At 44.9% G+C, this 21591-nt stretch overlaps 1 protein-coding gene across 1 annotated transcript in view; it reads left to right on the top strand.

Moving 5' to 3' along the window:
- The first annotated feature begins 858 nt into the window (after nt 1-858).
- Nucleotides 859-21591, top strand: part of LOC113219500 (calpain-3-like) — a 51288-nt gene continuing 30555 nt past the window's right edge. Inside the window, exon 1 of the mRNA XM_026447914.1 lies at nt 859-1187. Coding sequence (XP_026303699.1) covers nt 879-1187 — 309 coding nt within the window. The 5' untranslated portion in view covers nt 859-878. The remainder of the gene's footprint in view (nt 1188-21591) is intronic.

Raw genomic sequence — 21591 nt, 5'->3', positions numbered from 1 at the left:
AGTCCCAGTGTTTATTTTAGGGATGGGAAGAGACAAGAGGTGGCAAGGTCAAGTATGCAGGTACAGACAGGGATTTTCTCAACCAAGGACTCTGCTAAGTAGCATTTTCCATGCAGACATTTCCAATAAACGTTGACCCAAGAACATTCTAGAAAAGATGCCAAATCTAACATTGAATAATGTTCTGATATCCTAAAATTTTAGGACTAAAAATCATGTTCTCTAAAATTCACAGAATATTTTCCTAGAATTCAGTACCTCTCGTTCACCCTAACTAGCTTTTTTGCAATATTGTTTTCCATTCATTTGGTGGCCAGTAGTTGGGTGGTCTGTATAACTGCCTACTCAATAACATGTCAGCAGCTCTCAGCTTCTTTCCAGTGTTCACCTTACTCAGATACTCCCTTTTCATTTTCTGACAACACCAGCACTTCATGGCAACAGAGATGACCCTAGCCAGGTGCTCCTCTCTCTAGCATGCAGTCTCTCTAGCTCTCATACTCACAGTGTTTCTTCACATCTATTTTTAGTTTTCCTGGCTCAAGCATCTTCAGGCCACTGAAACACAACCCTCACTCTCTTTCTCTCTCCCTCTGGCATGCATGCTGCTGGTAGGAGACCCCAGGTCAACATTGCTTCAGAAATCCTTTAGCACTCATTTCTCAGGAGAACTTATGGCTTCAGAATCACAGCTCGGTTTTTAAGATGGACATAACCTGTACAACCTTCTGATGGGCTTTCAACTTCGAACTGGATGTGGACACTTTACTCTCAGATGACAGAATTACTCCAACTTCCCCTTTGCAGTTGCTTCCTTTCCTTGAAGGTAGCTGTATCTTGTTTTCTTTAAAAAGCTTTTTCTTCCAAAGCCACTTGCCATGCCGACCGTCATTAGTGCATCTGTGGCTCCAAGGACAGCGGCTGAGCCAAGGTCCCCAGGGCCAGTTCCTCACCCGGCCCAGAGCAAGACCACCGAGGCGGGGGGTGGAAACCCAAGTGGCATCTATTCAGCCATCATCAGCCGCAATTTTCCTATTATCGGAGTGAAAGAGAAGACATTTGAGCAGCTTCACAAGAAATGTCTAGAACAGAAAGTTCTTTATGTGGACCCTGAGTTCCCACCGGATGAGACCTCTCTCTTTTATAGCCAGAAGTTCCCCATCCAGTTCATCTGGAAGAGACCTCCGGTGAGTAACTTCCTGCTTACTGGCTGGGTTTTCCCCCCACGGAGGAGTCCTCCCACTCAGCACCTCCGGCAGCTCAGCTGTGCACATGGGCAATGGGGGAAGGATCCTGGCAGCAATTCTGCTGGGCTGTGTCCTTAAGTGTGAAGCAGGGAGGAGAGGAACAGGTCTCAGATATTTCACCAAATCTCAGCAAAATCCAGAGGGAGAGCGGGGGAGGTAGGGCTGATTCTCATGCTCTGACTCTTTCTCTCTGAAAAAAAAAAAAATCTTGCTTTTTATAAAAGTGGTTGGAACTCAGTTTAATTCATCCTGTAAAAATATTCCTTTCTCAGAACAAATTCCAGACAGCCCAGATCTACCCTTTCATTTTAAATACCTTTCATCTTTGTAAGATTACTTTGGTTTCTCTGGCTAAAATCATGATATTATTCTTCTTTAATTTACCAGTGGCCATATCTTTCCAAAACATAGCAACCCTAGAAAGAAGAGAGTCATAGGCAAGGAATATTTTTTCATGCATAAAATGTTGGGGTTAGAGGGAGAGACCTAGCAATCGCTTTTGTCCACCTACCGCACCTCATAAGCGAGGAGTCAAGGCACACCAGAGCGAAATATATCCAGTGGGCACATGACAGAGCCCGGATTAAAACTTTCTCTTTTAGGAAACTCTCCCAGCCTCTGGGTTTCATTTATAGTGATCACCAGGAGGGAAGTCACATTCCCCTGGCTCACCTCTCTGATCATCCCTCCAGTGTGACTCTTGTTCTTAATTCAAGAAATATTTATTGAGCATCTACTAGTGCCAGCACTGGGCAAGCAACTGGGGGGACAGCAGTAAGAAAAAACAAAATCCAAGCTGTCTTGGAACCTAGGGTCCTGAAGGGAAGATGGGCGTTGAACAAGAGTGACGTTGTCAGGAGACAATGTTCTGGGTGCCACGGGTCATGTGGCAAGGAGAGCTAACCTGGTCCAGGGAGAGAAACCCTTCCTGAGGAAACGATGGCAAGCTGAGACCTGATACTATTCTTAGTCATGTTTTTCTTTAACCTAAGATGGGCCAGGCGTGGTGGCTGATGCCTGTAATCCCAGCATTTTGGGAGGCCCAGGCTGGAGGATTGCTTGAGCCCAAGAGTTTGAGACCAGCCTGGGCAACGGGGCAAAAACCTATCTCTTTTGTACTAAAAATTCAAAAAATTATCCAGGCATGGTGGCACATGCCTGTGGTCCTGCCTGCTTGGAGGCTGAAGTGGGAAGATCACTTGAACCCGCGAAGTCGAGGCAGCAGTGAGCTGAGATCACACCACTGCACTCCAGGCTGGGTGACAGGACTGAGACCCAGTCTCAAACAACAACAACAACAACAAACCTGAGGTGGAATACTCCACAACCTGTGTATTCCATAGGGGCTCTTCTCGGTTCTATGGTAAGGCCCGTAACTGTCCTGAAGGCCTTCAGTTTAGAAGATAACACTGCTCTGCTATCAAAGTAGTTGGACATGTCATAACCCCCTGCTGAAATATCTTCAGTGACATCCCTCTCTCGGCTGCCTTCAGGACAAATCCAAACTCCTTAGCCAAGCCATAGGCCCTTCTCAGCTGGTCCATTCCTACCTATCCAGGCCCATCTCCATCCTCTTTTCCCAGATCCTGACACACCAGCAGTGCTTGGACATGTAGCTGCTCTGTGGTTCCATGTCTTCTCACACTGGAGGCCTTTGCTCATGCTGTCTGTCTGCCTGGCATGCACTTTTTGTTCCTGTCTGAAACTCTGCTCAGGTGTCACCTCCTTCAATCTTTCTCATGACTGTTTTCCTCTCACTGAGAGCAGAGACCCTTCCTGTTCATCCATGAGGCCCCCTCACCAAGTTCAGGCCAGTCTCATAGTGGGTACTCAGCTGATGCTGGTGAATGAAAACCCATGCCGGAGGGCCTTGACGGATGAGACAGGATAGTCCTGCGTTCCCAGGCAGGGAGTTCTTAAAAACCCTTTCTTGGGCCAGACATGGTGGCGTATGCCTGTAATCCCAGCACTTTGGGAGGCAGAGGTGGGAGCATCACTTGAGCTCAGGAGTTGGAGACCAGCCTGGGCAACATAGTGAGACCCTATCTCTATAAAAAAGGTTTAAAAAAATAAAAGCCCTTTCTCAGAATGGGTAAAATTAACACCTACAAATACTGTTTTCAGTGAAATCATTGGTGAACTTGAGTCACAAGCTAGACTTACAAATTAATAAAAATGCTTTAAGGGCCTGTTATGCTGTAGGTACTAGATTGGGCAGTGTCCATATTTGAAATGAGGGGTGCAGAAAACCTGTCTGTTCTAAATTGTGCCCCCACCACCACTATCACCAAAAACAAGGATCCTGGATCTTCGACTGTTTGAGTCACTAAAGGACCAGATAGCAAAGGCCATTCTTCGGTAAAATGCCCACATGTTCCCCTGGGGTTGAGATCACAGGAACACTGCCCATTGGGTTCACTAGTATAAATAAGAAATATAAAATTAGAGATGGTCAGAGTTAGAATGATTCTTGGAGAGGTGGTCCAGTGTCCTTGCTTTACAGGTGAAGTGATTAAGGCCCAGAAAGGGCAACTGACTTATCTACAGCCACCCAAGTTGACTTGAAACTGAAAAACTGAAATGACTCCAGAACTTTCTGATTGTAAAGCACTTCTTGGAGACATCAGTTCTCCATTACCTTCTTCAGATGTAGTGACCTTTGCCAGCCCTGAGCAGTCTGGAAAGACTGTATCCTATTAGGAAAAGCACCACGCAGGTGAGTAAAGGCCTTCCTGCTTTTTCTATCTAAGGCACAGAACCTTTGGAAACCAATCTGAATTTTTTTTCAGCCATCAAGTATTATTTATTATAATTACAGTGATAATTATGATGATAATGATAAAGGGAGAATTATTCCTGGCCAACTATAATTCTAGTTAAAATAGCATGCTACACTTTCAGCCTTTCCCTCTTAAAAGAAAACAGGCTCTGGCCAACTGTTCCCAGCACAGCTGTAATCTCTTCTCTCACTTACCAGTGCTACTGTCACACGCATCTGTGTGAAGAGACCACCAAACAGACTTTGTGTGAGCAACAAGGCTGTTTGTTTCACCCGGGTGCAGGCGGGCTGAGTCCAAGAAAGGAGTCAGCAAAGGGTGGCGAGATTATCATTAGTTCTTATAGGTTTGGGATAGATGTACAAAGTACATTTTAAAGGGTGGGGAGAATATTACAAAGTACCTTCTTAAGGGTGGGGGAGAATATTACAAAGTACCTTCTTAAGGGTCCGGGGAGAATATTACAAAGTACCTTCTTAAGGGTCCGGGGAGAATATATCCTATCAGTTAGGGGTAGGGCAGGAACAAATCACAATGGTGGAATGTCATCAGTTAAGGCTATTTGCACTTCTTTTATGGATCTTAAGTTGCTTCAGGCCATCTGGATGTATATGTGCAGGTCACAGGGTATATGATGGCTTATCTTGGGCTCAGAGGCCTGACAGCTACCTCACAGCCTTTCTTCCTCGGGAGCATCATGCCTTGAGTTTCCCGGCCAAACAATCTGATTCCTCTAGCCTTTCCTTATATGATCTATTTCTAGGATCAGAAAGCAAACAAATTATTCAACACTTCCCAACTGTTAAGGCAAGTTTTCTTGATGACAGATCCCAGGGCAGAATAGCATGGCCTCTAGAACAGGGCTTCTGGGATGCTGGTGCCCAATACACTAGGGATAGGTTGGGGATGGGAGGGCAGGTCATGTTTCATTCCGTGGGGTGGAAGGTTCAATTGCACCACACTCCTGGCCTCTCTTCTTCTCATGGTGGGTTTGTAAAGAGAACTTGACCTGTAAAGCCCAGTTCTTGGCTTCCATCTTTCTCTGGGAAGCAAGCTGCCTGCAAGAAGCGTGACTTCTGCTTTCTGCCCTCCTTGCAGCAAGTTTTCTGGAGGCAAGACCCCATGGGGAGTCATGCAGGAGTCCCTGGGCCACCTGGTAATATATAGTTAATAGTAAAGATAATCGCTAATCTTGAGTGAGAACTCACCACATGCCAGTAACTAAGTGCTTTCCATGTGTTAATTCATTTAATCTTCACAACAATCCTGTAAGGAAGTACCATTATTGTCCCACTTTACAAAGGAGGGAACTGAGTCTCAGAGGGATTCTCCAGATCTCCCAGTTAGTGAAGGTTGAGGCTGGGATTTAAACCCACACAATCTGGCTCTAGAGCCCCCAATCTATCTAATTCTGAGATTTAGCTGTCAATATCCATTTTTATTAAACAATAAATGTAGGATTTTGGATTCCCACCTGCCCTGTACTTTTGTAGCATTCCTTTATTGGCTCAAAACTCAGGCATGGAAATAAGGTGTCATTTATTGGGCCTCCTCAAGACACAGCAGGTATTGAGTGACACCCCAGGGTAGCCCCTGAAAGCAGCAGCCTCTGTAAGTTGGAGATGGAATGGCACAGTGGCTAAGAGCCCAGGCTCTGAGGTCAGATAACCTATGTTCAAGTCTTGGCCTGCTACTTAATGCTTAGGTAATTTTAGGTCACATACTGTCATTTTGCCACAGGTTCTCCATGTGAAAAATGGAGAGCAACCGTAATAGAAGAGCCCATCTCGTAACTGAGGATTAAATGAGTTAATGCAGGCTAAAGGCTTACGACCAGCACATGGGCGAGTGCTCAGTAAACATAGACTACTCTTATTACTGCCTACAAGCAGCTGTGCAGTCTCTTAAAAGTGGCAACATCATAAACATTTTTCCAGCTTAATTTGTGCCTGTTATTAACCACAGCAATGTATTTGAGCACTTCATGCCTGGTCTAAAGGCATCCATCCATCTCAGCAGGAGGATGTGTGTGTGAATGCTCCCCTCATGGGCAGGGGACTGCTTGTCTTTTAGGGCAATTCCAGTTGTCTACATCAAATATCAAATGTACGTTTGGTTGTGAAAATCTGAGTGTATCATAGAGCCAGGAAGGCGACGACAAAAGAGGGTCACTCTTGGCTGGGAACTTGGCCACTTGCTCAGTGATTAGCTTTGAAGCCCCACCGAGACCAACATGGTGAGCAAGGGCTTCCTTTTTCCCATGCTTGTACCTCAGTCATGCCAGGTGGAGTTCTTTAGCTACTTCTCTCTGATCTCCTGCAATCCCCAAATCAGGGGCAACCTAGATCCCTGCTTCTTTTGGAGGAATGAGAAGTGAAGGGCCAGTTGCAGGACCTTTATGATGCAGGATCTGGTCCCCTCCTCACCCTTGGTAACGTGGGATCGCAGAATTGCTCCACAGCGCCCTGCCCTGCACCATCAGCTCAGCTGGCCAGGGCCTCCAGCAGTGGACCCTGACAACAGTGAGGTTCCTGGGCTTCCCTCTGTCTCTGGTGCTAGGTGGAGTCACCTTTCTGTAAATTCCATGTTATTCCAGACCCACCCTAACCTAGAGCTTGGAGAAGGAAGGGCCCACCCTATTTAGGAGCTGGATTAACCCAGACTTCAGGTTAAACAGACCTGAATCATGGTCTCATGGTCTCAGTGTTTCTTGGCTCTGCTAGGAGAGGTTATTTCTGGTTGGGTCTCCAGTTCACAGCCCTGAATTGGAGTCAAAACTGCATCATTGATATACAGCCACCTCCAGCTTAACCTCCAGCTCTTTCCCTAGGAAATCCTGTTCTCGCTTCTTCCACTGTCCTCCAAGCTCCTGGGGCTGATAGCTGGGCCCTGCAGTTTCTCATCACAATCTTCTGCTTAACTCTTCTATTAGCTGTTGGGAGTTGGGGGAGCTTGTCACCTTCCCACTTAACTCAAGATCCAGTGCCTTCTCATTTGCTGGTGGTGGCTGGAGCTCCAGCTATGGGTTGCCTAACCCACCTCTTTCCCTCAACTCCTGTCCACACCTCTCTATCATTACAGGGCCCCACCCATTACCAGCTCAGAGCTGGGTCTCCACTTCACCCATATTTCTCTACTGTTTGCCTTTCTTCTTGCAAGGTATTACTATCATACCCATATCCAGCCATGCTTTGCCCAGTAGTCCAACCTCACCCTTAGCCCTGCTCTTCCTCATTCCTGGGGCCAGTAGTTGCCTCTGCCAACACCTGGACCTTGGAAGCCTCTTTCCCAGACAGACAGCAGCAGCCCCTTAATCCTTTGAACAGATGACTTTATTCCTTGTATTCTGGTACACAAAAATCTCTTGTATTAGGCTCATTTTAAGGATAGAGTTTAGGTAAGTTTCCCAAGCTGTAATTCATCATGAACCTTATTTTCCCATGTCTAGAAGATTCTCAATACTAGTACTTTCTTGACCTTATCAGGGGGTATCCATGGAAGGTCATGACCATCACCCAGCTGAGTGCAGTAGAAGGAAGCTTTCTAATGTAAGTTGCATCACAGTTTCAGAGATGTGAGAGAAATTCAGAAATGTGAGGGAAATTGTGAAATGTAAAATGTGAGGGAGAAAAGCATTCAGAATGGAAAAAACAAGACAAAGAGTCCCTTCCCATCTAACTCACAGCCCTGCCATCCCCAGCCTATTCCTTTTCCCAGGCGCCTTCTTTCTTCCATGCTGTCTATCAACATAGACCCAGCCACACTGGCTGGTTTTTGCTGCTTTCTATATGACCTGGTCTCTTGCCGCTTCCCAGTGTCCTCGGCATCCAGGCAGAACCAACTTCTTCCTTGTGCCAGGGCTGTTACACCAGGAGAAAAAAAAAGTGTGACATTCTTCAGGGTAGATCTTCTTACTACTATGGAATTATTGTCGAGTCTTTAAACTTATTTCGCCAAATGTGCTCACTTTCTGAACCCTTAACATGGCAGAAACATCTCTCTTCTCAAGGAAAACCTCTAAGAATAACCTTAGAAAGATTATTGTAATTACAGAATTACAATAATCTCTGGGGTGGGGGAAGGAGAATTAAATATGATTGTTTTCTAGGAAGAAAACAAAGGAAAACACCTGCCCGTTTACTTACGAGAAGGAGGGGCTCATGACGACCCCCCACCCGGTGTTCTTCCTCTCCACAACCCGACCCTCACAGAATTCTTTTTTTTTTTTTTTTTTTTGTTTGGAGACAGAGTCTTGCTCTGTTGCCCAGGCTGGAGTGCAGTGGCTCCAGCTCGGCTCACTGCAACCTCTGCCTCCCGAGTTCAAGCAGTCCTCCCACCTTAGCCTCCCTAGTAACTGGGACTACAGACATGTGCCACCACGCCTGGCTAATTTTCGTATTTTTAGTAGAGACGGGGTTTCACATATTGATCAGGCTGGTCTCGAACTCCTGACTCCAAGTGATCCACCTGCCTCAGCCTCCCAAAGTGCCGGGAATATAGGCATGAGGCACTTCGCCTGGCCTCCCTCACAGAATTCTTTCCGAGTGCTTGTGAAACTTCTGAGGCAAGTGACTTGGTAGAGGGTGGAGGTTCCTATTTTAGTTTACACAAGCAGGGGTGAGCCAACATTCAGAAGTCAGAATGTGGAAAGCACAGGAGTGTGTGGAGAGAGAAGCACACAAAAGGGAGCTGCTAGGAACCGGCAGAACTGTGGTGGGAATGAGAGGCTCTGCCCTCTCAGAGGCTATGGAGTGGTGTCAAGACTAATTCACAAGGAAGCCTAGTGCCTCAGGAAGCATTCTGCTCGAGAGGAGCTGACACGTACTTTTCCATTTTCATTCAACCTTTCAATTTAAACAATCACCATCAGAACTTTCAGAAGTGTATTATATGCTCCAGAACACCAGGAATATAGTATAAAAACTGCTATTTTTAAAATACCCCAGAGATCATAGGACCAAAAAATGGGAACTACTTTCAGCCTTTCCAGATGGATGGCTTTCTTTCCTGATACAAAGGTTTTAAAGGGAAAAGGATGGCTCCATCTCCTTCAGTAACCTACAGCTTGTAACTTTCACAGTCTGAACATTCATCCTTATTTCTAACTAGAATATTTCCAGATGCAAATGTAGTATATTTTCTCTGGCTGTGACCCAAAAGACAGTGAAATAGAGTCAGCTGATTTTCCCTGTATGGGAAATCCTCCCTATTCTTTTTTTTTTTTTTTTTTTTTAGAGATAGGGGTCTCACTATGTTGTCCACACTGGACTTGAACTCCTGGGTTTAAGTGATCCTCCTGCCTCAGACTCTGAGTAGCTGGGACTACAGGCATATCCTGTTCTTGAATCATGTCATCTCTCTTTTAGTTACTTCAGGTCAGTCACAAAATTGTTCCAACTTTACACCAGAGGCATGGCTTTTCCAACATGGAGGATGTCAGTGCTATAAACCTTACACAGCCAATCCTTGTTATTCACAGATGCCATATTTGCAAATTCACCTACTCGCTAAAGTTTGTCTCCCCAAAATTAGTACTTGAGGTGTTTTTGCAGTCATTTGTGAGCATATACAGAGCTGTGAAAAATCCGAGTCACCCCACACGCATGTTCTCAGCTCAGGTCAAACAAGGCAACACTCTGTCTTCTTGTTTCAGCTTTCATACTGTAAAGAGTGTCCTTTTCATGATGTCTTTAGTGCCATGTTTTTCTCACTTCTGTGCTTTTTGTTGGTGACCTCCAAGCATAGTGCTGAAATGCTGTCTAGCATTCTAGGAGGCTGTGGTGTGCCTCATGGAGGTAATGCGTGTGTCAGATAAGCTTTGTTCACACACAAGTTATAGTCAGTTGGCTGTGAGTTCAATGTTATTGAATCATCAATCAAACAATTTAATGAATCAATATTAAATAAGGTGTCTTTAAGCAGAAACATACATAAAATCAGGCTCTGTATTCATTGGTTGATGAAAATGTGACCAGAGACTCACAGGACCCTAACTCTGTATGTCCCCTAGGAGCAATGGTTCAGTATTTACTAATACAGTGATCTCAGCAGTATTACAAAACATAACTATCAAGAATAATGAGTATTGACTGTACTTCATTTTCTCTGTATTCTTAAATATTACAGCTTGAAACAATACTCTATTAAGAATGTGGGCCAAGGCCGGGCGCGGTGGCTCAAGCCTATAATCCCAGCATTTTGGGAGGCTGAGATGGGCGGATCACGAGGTCAGGAGATCGAGACCATCCTGGCTAACATGGTGAAACCCCGTCTCTACTAAAAAATGCAAAAATCACTAGCCGGGCGAGGTGGCGGGCGCCTGTAGTCCCAGCTACTCGGGAGGCTGAGGCAGGAGAATGGCATAAACCCGGGAGGCAGAGCTTGCAGTGAGCCGAGATCCGGCCACTGCACTCCAGCCTGGGCGACAGAGCGAGACTCAGTCTCAAAAAAAAAGAATGTGGGCCAAGCATGGTGGCTCACGCCTGCAGTTCCAGCACTTTGGGAGGCCAAGGCGGGTGGATCACTTGAGCCCAGGAGTTCAAGACCAGCCTGGGCAACATGGCGAAACCCTCTCTCTACTAAAAATACAAAAATTAGCCAGGTATGGTGGTTTCTGCCTATAGTCCTAGCTGTAAGAGTTAAAAAGAAAGAGGAAAGAAACATGAAAAATGGCTCAACAAAGATGGGTTTATTTTGGAGAATAAACCTGAGAGGGGCTTCTGGCCGATTTTGGTCAGGAGTACTCTCTCTTACAGACTAAGTGTATTTAAGGGTTCAGGGTGAGAGAGTCTATCACAGGCTTGAAATGTTTCTGTGTGGAGGAGAAGTTCATTGTGGGTTTGGAATGTTTCTGGTCGGAAGAGAGGTTATCTTGGGACTGGCATGTCTCTGGTCAGGGAGGGGGTTTATCTTAGGATTGGAATGTTTCTGGTTGGAGATGTCATTTGTGGTTTATGGTTATGCTGACATTAGCCATTAGGCCGATGCCTTTCGGGTTGGATTTAGGCAGTGTTTGATCAAGGGGCACTTTAAAATGGTGGTGCTTGTCCAAGATGGCGATGCTCCTGCTCTGTCACTAGCTACTTGGGAGACTGAGGTGGGAGGATCACTTGAGCTAGGGAGTTTGAGGCTGCAGTGAGCCAAAATTGTGCCACTGCATTCCAGCCTGAGTGACAGAATGAGACCCTGTCTCAAAAAAAAGAAAAAAAAAAGAAGAATGTGATCAGTATGAAGTATCGTAGCATGTTTTAATCCATTGCAGTCATTCTTCTTTTTCATGTTCAAATTGTCCCATCTTTGGACAGTAGGAGCCCGTGTATGTTGCCTGTATCATTTCACATTACTCTGGCCATAACAAAATGTGCCACACCCATCTTGTACATTTCTTGCCTCACACCTAGAATAAATCATTTCTTCAAGAAACCTGGTTCCTTTGGTCTGAAATGGAGTGAAAAAAAGGGCATAAGTTTGAGAGGACAGATGGCAACTTCCTAGGACCCAGCACTTGGCCATCGCATCAGCACTTTGTTTCTTTTTTTCTTTTTTCTTTTTTTTTTTTTTTTTGAGACAGAGTCTCACTCTTGTTGCCCAGGCTAGAGTGCAGTGGTGCCATCTTGGCTCACTACAACCTCCGTCTCCTGGGTTCAAGCGATTCTCCTGCCTCAGCTTCCCAAGTAGCTGGGACTACAGGTGCCCGGCATCATGCTTGGCTAATTTTTGTATTTTTAGTGGAGACAGGGTTTCACCATGTTGGCCAGGCTGGTCTCGAACTCCTGACCTCAGATGATCCACCCGCCTCAGCCTCCCAAGGTGCTGGGATTACAGGCGTGAGCCACCACGCCCAGCCTCGCATCAGCACCTTCAAGTTGGAAGCTTTCTGTCCACACCAGACAGTCTCTTGCTCTAATGACCTCTTCCATGTGCACCACTGCCTCTAAAATTAATACTGACCCCTGTGTATCTTCTCAGCCAGGAGTCACTTGATCAGTGTTCTAAAAAGAAGAAATCCTCGGTTGGCACGAAATAAAAGTTACTCCATGCCAGCGTGAGAAGAGAGGGAGGGGGCTGAACCACAGAAAAACCTAGGCTGTAGCAAGAAGCTCTCTGCTGCTGGGCCTAGGACCCAGTTGTTTCTTCTCCCAGGAAAATTATTTATCTTTCCAATGAAGATGGCTCAGCAAGTGGTCTGCTTGTGATCTGCTTTAAGAGTATTACCTTTTTTCAGACAGTTGACAGAGAAGTGAGGTCACTGTCCTAGCCACAGAGAGGAAGAACTGCGGACATTGTGCAGAGTGGATAAGACAGCTAGAGTTAGAACCAAACAGACCCGGTCTGAACACTGACTCAGCCACTAGTAAGTCACATAAGTAAGTCACATTTTTTAAGTTTTGCTTTTCTCTTCTGTAATGAGGATAAGGATATTCCCATCATAGGGCTGATTTGAGTGGCATTCAGCAAGTTCTAGTAGGTGTGCAAGGTAAGGTAGCAATCACTATTAGCATAGGCAGCAAAGGGCAGGAGCCTAACACAGTGATGAGGAGCACAGGCTGTGATGTCAGGCAAACTTCATTCAAATCCCAGCTCCACCAATTGACTATGTGACCTCGGGCAAATTATTGACCATTCCAAGGTCTCAGTTTCTGCATCTGTGACTAGAAAATGAAAATTCCTACTTTCATAGAGTTGTTGTAAGGATTAAATGAGATTCTATACATAACATGCTTAATACAATGAGTCAATAAATAATGATGATAGTAACTGAAAGGCAAAATGAGGTACCCAGTTGAGAGCCAGCCTTCTGTCTACTCAGCAGAGAATCATGATAATGTCACCATGAGGGTAGCGGGGATAGGGAAGGTGCATATGTTTCAGTGAAAATGACAATTCTATAAGTAACTTTTAGGAGCATCTTCTATTATATTCCACAAGACAGCAGCTCCTCCTGGGGGTCATGATGGGGACAGAGCTGTAGACATCATGGTGAACAAATTAAAGTGACTCAGCAGTTTAGTGCTTACAGTGAGAGGGGCTGGGACAGAAATGGCCAAGAAGTACAAGAAAAGATGCATTTTCCTAATTATAAATGAGGCAAAGCATCTTTTTTGTACACTTGTCTTTTTCTTGATCTGTATTTCACTGTACATGAAACACCTGCTAATGTCTTTTGCTCATTTTTCTACTGAGTTGTCTTTTTCAATTTGAATCGCAGGCATTCTTTATATATCCTGGATACTAATCCTTTCTTGGTTAGATGTGTTACAGATATCTTACCCTACCTTGTGACTTGCCTCTTCACTCTCTTAAGAATACTTTTCTTAGGCTGGGCACAATGGCTCATGCCTGTAATCCTGGCTCCCTCTCACAGTGTTGCTCCTAGACCACAGGCTCAGGGGCCTCCAGTCAAAGGTGCTGACTCTGACCATGACCTTTCTCTGGTCTGTTTTCATTTGCATGGTGTTGCTGAGGGTGGAAGAGCTATATAGGCTCCAGGCCATTCCCAAGAGGATTAGGCCTGGGCTGAGGATGCAGTGGGAAAGAGGCAGCAGGGAAGGCCCAGCTCCACTCCCTGAGCACTCGTCATGCCCCACCTGCTGTCAGGATTCTTCTGTGACTGTGTGATCTGAGAGAGGGACAGGAGAAAATGCACCTTAGGTTTGAGGGGTAGGATTTTGTTGTTCTCAGACAAAGATGTCTGGCCCAGAAGTGCCTCTTTGAAGATCGTGTGTTCCCAGCAGGTGTTCAGGTCCTGGCCTCCCATGAGCTGAGCCACAAAACCAAGATTAAGGCCATCACGTGGAAAAGGCCAAAGGTAGGGATGGAGGGGATGGGGCTTCAGGAGCCAGCTCTTGGGGAACAAGAAGCCAAGTGGTCCAGAGCCTGAGGCCATGGATCCCTCCTCTGGGCAATTGACTTATCAAGGGTCTCTTTATCTAAGATACCTTTCTGCTTCCTCCTGAAACTGGAGATGTTATTTTCTATTCCTGAGCTAGAGATTATTATAACACTTTATGGGTCCCTGAAATCATAAATATTTTTAAGGAGCTAATGCACTGTAGTCGAATATCATATCTCTTTTTTTCTTTTTCTTTTTCTTTCTTTTTTTTTTTTTTGAGAGAGAGACTTCCTCTGTCACCCAGGCTGGAGTGCAGTGGCTTGATTATAGCTCACTGCAGCCTCTATCCCCCAGGCCCAAACAATGATCCCACTTCACACCTCAGCCTTCTGAGTAGCTGGGACCCCAGGCATGTGCCACCACCTTTTTATTTGTTTAAATAGATAAATTTATTTATTTATAAAGATGGGGCCTCACTGTATTGCCCAGGCTGGTCTCAAACCCCTGGGCTCAAACTATCCTTCTACCTAGGCCTCCCAAAGTGCTGGGACTACAGGCAAGATCCATTTCACCTGGCCTCATGTCGCTTCTTCAGAGCAGGTGTTTCGGGGGTGGGAGAGTAGCGTGGTTAAAAGTACTAAGGCTCACAGTTTCAGGCAGAGTTCTGTGGAAGGTGGTGAACAGTAAAGAGATGGAAGGATGGAGACCTGCCTTCTTAATCTTTCACCTAAGGCTTGTTCATTCATGTGCTGTCACTTCTGTTTAAGTGGAAAGGTCCGTGCTGAGCAGCCAGAGTCCTTACGGGATGAAGCAGTTTGCATCAGGCTACCTTATGGTGCAACCGATAAGCCCCTCATATCAACTTGAGCAGATGAAAGTGCCTGGGAGTGTGTAGCACAAGGCCCTTCTTCCTGCTTGGAGATGCTTAGAGCTCCAAAAAGGGTTCACTGCATTTAGAGCAGGCAAGAAACTCTCTAGACCAGTACGCTCTGAGGAGGATGTATATAACCCAGTAGATCTGCAAGATGATCTGTTGGAGTGGATGAAGAAACTGTTAGAAGTATTTATATCTATTTTTTAAATAAACCATAAATTTCAGAATGGTTTTAGATTTACAGGAAAAAAAATGTGAAGATGGTACAGAGTTCTCATATACCTTGCAGTCATTTGTTCCTATTACCAACATCTTGCATTAGTACAGTACATTTGCTACAACTAATTAGCCAGTGTTAATATATTGTTATTAGCTGAAGTCCATACTTTTCCTTAGTATTTTGTCTGATGTCCTTTTTCTGTTCCAAGATCCCACCCAAGATACGACATTACGTTTAGTAGTAACATTTCCTTAGCCTTCTCTTGGCTGTGACAGTATCTCTGCCTTCCCTGGTGTTTTATGGTCAGAATACCTTCACCGGTCAGGTATTCTATAAAATAATGACCCTCGATTGGCATTTGTCTGCTGTTTTTCTCCTTATGGGCTTAAGGGTTTGGGGGAGGAAGACCACAGGGTAAAGTGCCATTTTCGTCACATTATATATCAAGGATGCAGACAATAAACATGCCTTCTCATTGGTGTTGACCTTGGTCATGTGGCTGAAGTAGTGCTTGTCAAGATTCTCTACTGTGAAGTTACTTCTTCCCCTCTTTCCATACTATACTCTGGAAGCAAGACACTAAGCATAAGCCCATGCTTAAGCTAGGGGGAGTTGTGCTCCAACCTCTTGAGGGCAGAGGATCTGCATCAATTATTGGGAATCATTCTGTATGGGAGCTTTGTCTATTCTCCCCATTTATTTACTCAGTCACTTGTTTATATCAATATGGACTCATGGATCTTGATTTTTAAGTTGTAATCCAATACTGCTTTATTTAGGTACTCAGCTTGTCCCAGCTTTCTGCATTGGGAGCTCTCAGTTGGCTCCTGTGTCTATTTAACATGCCCTAATTGTTTGTGGGTTTTTGTTTTTTTTTTCCTTGAGCACTTTCTTACTTTCTGGCACTACCAGCTCATAATGTGTATCTCCTGCCCCAGTCCTAGAATCAGTCATTTCTTCAAGGAGCACTGGTTTCTTTTATTGCAAAAGGTATTAGATATCAAGATCTGGTTGCTAAGTCTGCTCATTGCTACCAGAGTGTGATTGCTTCTGTTCCTCTCAGCTGATGGAGAAAGGAGATATGTGGGTGTACTAAGCCAGCGATCTACACATATCTATAATACTTCTATGTATAACCATCTCACATATCTGAAAATATTTCTATATAAAGCCATTTGTATCTATACTAAGCTAAACATGAGTTCACACTGACTTATATCTAAATATTTCTTGGCCTTGTGTGTTAATATAAAAGGAATTTTTTAAATTTCGAATTCCAGTTGTTCATTGCTGGTATATAGAAAACTAATTGGTATTTATATACTAACTTGGAATCTTGCAACTGAGTTATATTCACTTACTAGTTCCCAGTGGATTTTTTGGGGTCATTTGTTTGGAATTTTCTACATAGACAATCGTGTCATCTGTAAATAAAGATAGTTTTTTTTTGTTGTTTCCAATATTTATATCTTTCATTTCTTTTTCTTATCTTGTTGAATCAGCTAGGACTTCCACTGAATAGGAGTGGTACAAGGGGACATCTTGCTTTGTTCCCAGTCTTAAGGGGAAAGCATCTAGTTTCTCACCCTTAAGTATGAAGTTAGCTGTTATTATTTTTGAAAGCAGATGATCGTTACCAAGTTGAGGACATTCTCCTCTCTTCCTAGTTAGCTGAGAGGTTTTTTTAAAATCGTGAATGGGTGTCAGATTTTGTCAAGGACATTTTCTCCATCAATTAATATGGTTATATGATTGCTCTTCTTAGCCTGCTGATGTGGTAAATTACATTAACTGATTTTTGAATGTTGCACAAATCTTGTACCTCAAATAAGTCCCACTTGGTCATGGTGTCTGTTTATACATTGTTGTATTTGAGTTGCTCATGTTTCGTTGAGGATTTTGCTTGTATGTTCATAACAGATATTGGTCTGTAGTTTTCCTTTATTACAGTATCTTTTTCTGGCTTGCATATTAGGATAATGCTGGCCTGATAGAATGAGTTAGGAAGTGTTCCCTATGTTTCTATTTTATGGAACATAGTGTGGAAAATTCATATTATTTCTTCCTTGAATATTTGGTAGAATTCACTAGTGAAACCATCTGATTCTGGTGCCTTGTTTTTTGGAGGGTTATTAGTTATTGACTCAGTATTCTTGATAGGTATAGCACTATTCAGATTATTTAATCCTCCTCAAATGAATTTTGGTAGTTTTTATCATTCAAGAACTTTGTCAGTTTCACCTGTTATCAAATTTGTGGGCACGGAGCTATCCATATATTCCTTTATTATCCCTTTCATGTCCAAAAGTTCAGTAATGATTGCAGGAGTCCTGTAGACCCCAGCTCCCACGACAGATGAATAACATACCAAGACACCGATATTTAGTGAAAGAGCAGCCAGGGGTCCAAGCCGCTCACAGACACTAAGGAAGGTGCTGTAAACAGTCAGCAGCCAAGGCCCTGACTAGCTGGCCCTGCGGGCATTTATTTAGCACAGTTTTGGGTAATTAATCTGGTTGCCCCTACGGGGGCGGGGCGGCGGGGAGCTCTCCTGCCGTGAGTGATCAAAGGTTAGTTTTAGGACCACATGAGTAAACAAGCTCTTTAGATAAACTCCTCTACATTCCTATGTATCTATGCCCTAAGTTATTAAGTGGATTCGGCTGCCTTCAGCCAAACACTATGCAAACCTCTAGGCCTTCCCCGAGGGTTTGTGTTCGTATCCTATAAATTCATCTTAAAATTTTTCCCACCAGCCTGACTCAACTCCCACAAGTGATAACCTGTCATTCATTTTTGATATTAGTAATTTGTGTTTTCCATTTTTCTTGTTTAGCATGGCTAGAGGTTTATCAATTCTATTGATCTTTCCAGAGGACTATTTTTGTTTTCATTGACTTTCTATTGTTTTCTTGTTTTTTATTTCATTTATTTCTGCTCTGATTTTTTATTATTTCTTTTCTTCTGCTTGCTTTAGGCTTACATATCTCTTCTTTAGTGTCCTAAGGTAGAATATTGCTTATTGATTTTTCTTTTCTTTCTTTTCTAACTTATGCATTTAATGCAATAACTTTCTCTTTAAACATTCTTTTGTTGCATCCCACAAATTTTGATGTTATATTTTTATTTTCACTTAGTTGAAAATATTTTGTAAATTCTTTTTGTTTGGACGAATGGAGGCAGGATGGTGCACTTCCGGGTTCTTCTTCACCACCAACTCTTCCCATGTGTGCGAGAATGCAGCTGACGCCCGGGAAGGTGCAGGTTAATCAGGCATGCACCAGGTGATGTCAATCCGAGGAGACCAAGAGGGCTTTCTCAGCCCCCACTCTTGTCGGGACTGTATTAGAAACTCCACACCCCCACCCCCAGCTCCGGTCCCTGAAGCTAGATGACCAAAGAATAAATTTGCAGTTTTGCTTTTAGCCTTGCCTACTCGCTGGTTCTTTTGTGCCCACTCTGGTGGTCTTAGAAAAACAAATCAGTTGGTGCCGAAGACCCGGGAGGAGACCCCTCCTCAGGCCTCTAGGGATTGAGGAACCTCCTCCTGCTCCCACACCGCGGACGGACCAGGACCTGAGACCCGCTTCCCTCACTCTCACGGCCTCTCTGGGGTAAGTGCCCTTGTCTCCTCTTTACCTCCCTCAGCCAAAATCCTGCGCAGGTCCGAGGTCCATTTTGAGCCACCAAGTGGCTTGGGAGACCTGTTCAGGACGGAGACGTCCGCCTGAAGGTAATCTCCACTTTGGCTCCATGAGCCTCCAGTCTGTCTCTGCTGGTTCCAAAGGACGCTTTGAAGCCAGGCAGAGATCCACTTCCATTTCCATTGTGTCCATTGTGTAAGTAAAGAGGAGACAAACGGGAAACCCCCCCCAGTCCAAATTTCTAAAGAGCACCCCCTTAGGGTGCCTCCTAGCCAATTTAAAAACCTTACAGCTCGAACAAGACCTTAGGAGGAAGCGGTTAATTTTCCTTTCCACTGTGGTGTGATGGACCTCAGCAATTTCTGCCAGCGGCTAGGCAAGTGGTCCGAAATTAATTACATACAAGGCTTTTGGGCCTTAAGCTCTCCTCCCTATACTCCTCCTTCTCTCCACCCCCTCCCTTCCTGCCCAGACTCCTCCTCCTCCCCCCATCCAGACTCCTTCTTCCTCCTCCTTTGTCTACTAGTAATCCACTCGGTCCCATGCCTCCTTCGGGGCCCACAACTGGCTGTCTTGAGTCCCCTATCTCTGCCCACACCCTCCTACAGTGTTAGCACCTTTGTGAGAGGTGGCTGGGGCGGAGGGGGTAGTCAGAGTACATGTCCCTTTTTCATTGGCCAATCTTTCCAAAATTGAGAAGCGTTTAGGTGATTTCTCAGCTAATCCTACCATATACATAAAGGAATTTAGACACCTTTGTCAGGCCTATGACTTAACTTGGCATGACCTCCAGGTTATCCTAACCTCTACCCTAAACTGACTGAGGTTCTAACCCAGTATACCCGGTTAGATCCAGCCTCCCCCACAGGGGCCACCATTTTGGTGTCTTATTTCATTTCTCAGTCAGCTCCTGACATTCGTAAAAAACTTCAAAAGGTAGAGGATGGTCCTCAGACACCAATACAAGACCTAGTTAAATTAGCCTTTAAGGTCTATAACTCCAGAGAGGAGATGGCAGGCTCGCCTCAAACAGAAGTTACAGCTCCTAGCAGCGGCTTTACAGCCCAGTCGTAACCCCAGACCAGAGAGCACATACTCCGCAGACTCCAAGGCCACAAAAGGAGCCTGCTATAAGTGCGGCAAGGCAGGACACTATGCCAACAGGTGTCCGCAGGGTCCCCGAGCCCCAACACAGCCTTGCTATAAGTGCAAGGCATCAGGACATTAGGCCAGTGAATGTCCTAACCTTCGTCCACCAGCAACCCCCTGTCCTGCTTGCCAGCGGGGAGGACACTGGAAGTCTGATTGCCCCACCCTGAGAACAGGTGCTGCGTCTCCACGTGACCCCCTTTCCCAGGATCCTGGGAGCTCCTTCCAGCTCCTACATCTGGACGATGACAACTGAAGGTGCCGAGACTCGGGGACCCCCATCACCCTCGCCGAGCCCTGGGTAACTCTCCTGGTAGAGGGTAAGACAATTAATTTTTTAATCAACAGTGAGGCTACCTATTCTGTTTTGCCGTCCTTCTCTGGACCTAGCCTTCCATCCAATATCTCTGTAGTAGGAGTAAGGGGAAAGCCATCCACTCCACGAAAAACTCCACTCCTTAATTGCTGCCTGGCCAACAACTACTTTGTGCACTCATTCCTCATTCCCAGCTTAAAAGGGCCCCTACCGAAAGCAATCAGTGGAAATCAGTTTGGCTTTCCCCTACTCGCCTCAAACCTACTAAATTTTCTTAACTATCTCATACTCCCCAACCTTGCCAGGACCTTCCTTCTGGGTTTTGCCCATATTCCAACAAATGCTTCCATTCCTCATTCCTATACTAATACTGTGCCTTATTTTATTCTTCATCCGTGCGTCCAAATACCAACCATGGGCCCCGACCTTAACGACGCCCCTTAACAGCAGGAAGTAGCCAGACAGACCACAGCGCCCCTTTATCGCTATTATCAATAAAAGTTTGGACTGTTTGGACGAACGGAGGCAGGATGGTGCACTTCCGGGTTCTTCTTCACCACCAACTCTTCCCATGTGTGCGAGAATGCAGCTGACGCCCGGGAAGGTGCAGGTTAATCAGGCATGCACCAGGTGATGTCAATCCGAGGAGACCAAGAGGGCTTTCTCAGCCCCCACTCTTGTCGGGACTGTATTAGAAACTCCACACCCCCACCCCCAGCTCCGGTCCCTGAAGCTAGATGACCAAAGAATAAATTTGCAGTTTTGCTTTTAGCCTTGCCTACTCGCTGGTTCTTTTGTGCCCACTCTGGTGGTCTTAGAAAAACAAATCACTTTTGACATTTCTTCTTTGGCCCATGTGTTATTTAGAACTGTATTGTTTAGTTTCCAAATAATTTGGGATTTTTCAACTATCTTTTTGTTATTGATTTCAAGTATCATTCTACTGTGGTCTGTGAAGACATTTATGCTTTCTATTCTTTTAAATTGATTGCCGGATGCAGTGGTGCACCCCTGTAATCTTAGCATTTTGGGAGGCCGAGGCAGGTGGATCACGAGGTCAGGAGTTCGAGACCAGCCTGACCAACATGGTGAAACCCCGTCTGTACTAAAAATACAAAAATTAGCCAGGCGTGGTGGCACACATCTGTAATCCCAGCTACTCAGGAGGCTGAGGCAGGAAAATCACTTGAACTGGGAGGCAGAGGTTGCAGTGAGGGCTGAGATCACACCACTGTACTCCAGCCTGGATGACAGAGAGAGACTCTATCTCATAAAAGAAAAATTTGGTTAAGATGTGTTTTATGGCTCAGAATGTGGTCTATCTTACTGACTTGTTGCATATGAGTTTGAGAAAATGGTTTATTCCGCTATTGTTGGATGTAGACTTCTATTAATGTCAATTTGATCTAGTTGGTTGATAGTGTTGTTCAGGTCAGCAATATCCGTATTGCTTTTCTGCCTGCCTGCTTGATCTATAATTACTGAAAGAGGGTGTTGACATCACCAACTATAATATTGGATTTGTCTATTTC

Source organism: Piliocolobus tephrosceles, unplaced genomic scaffold (genome assembly GCF_002776525.5).
Source record: "Piliocolobus tephrosceles isolate RC106 unplaced genomic scaffold, ASM277652v3 unscaffolded_110, whole genome shotgun sequence".
Taxonomy (NCBI): Eukaryota; Metazoa; Chordata; class Mammalia; order Primates; family Cercopithecidae; genus Piliocolobus; species Piliocolobus tephrosceles.
This window is presented reverse-complemented; position numbering and strand designations above follow the sequence as displayed.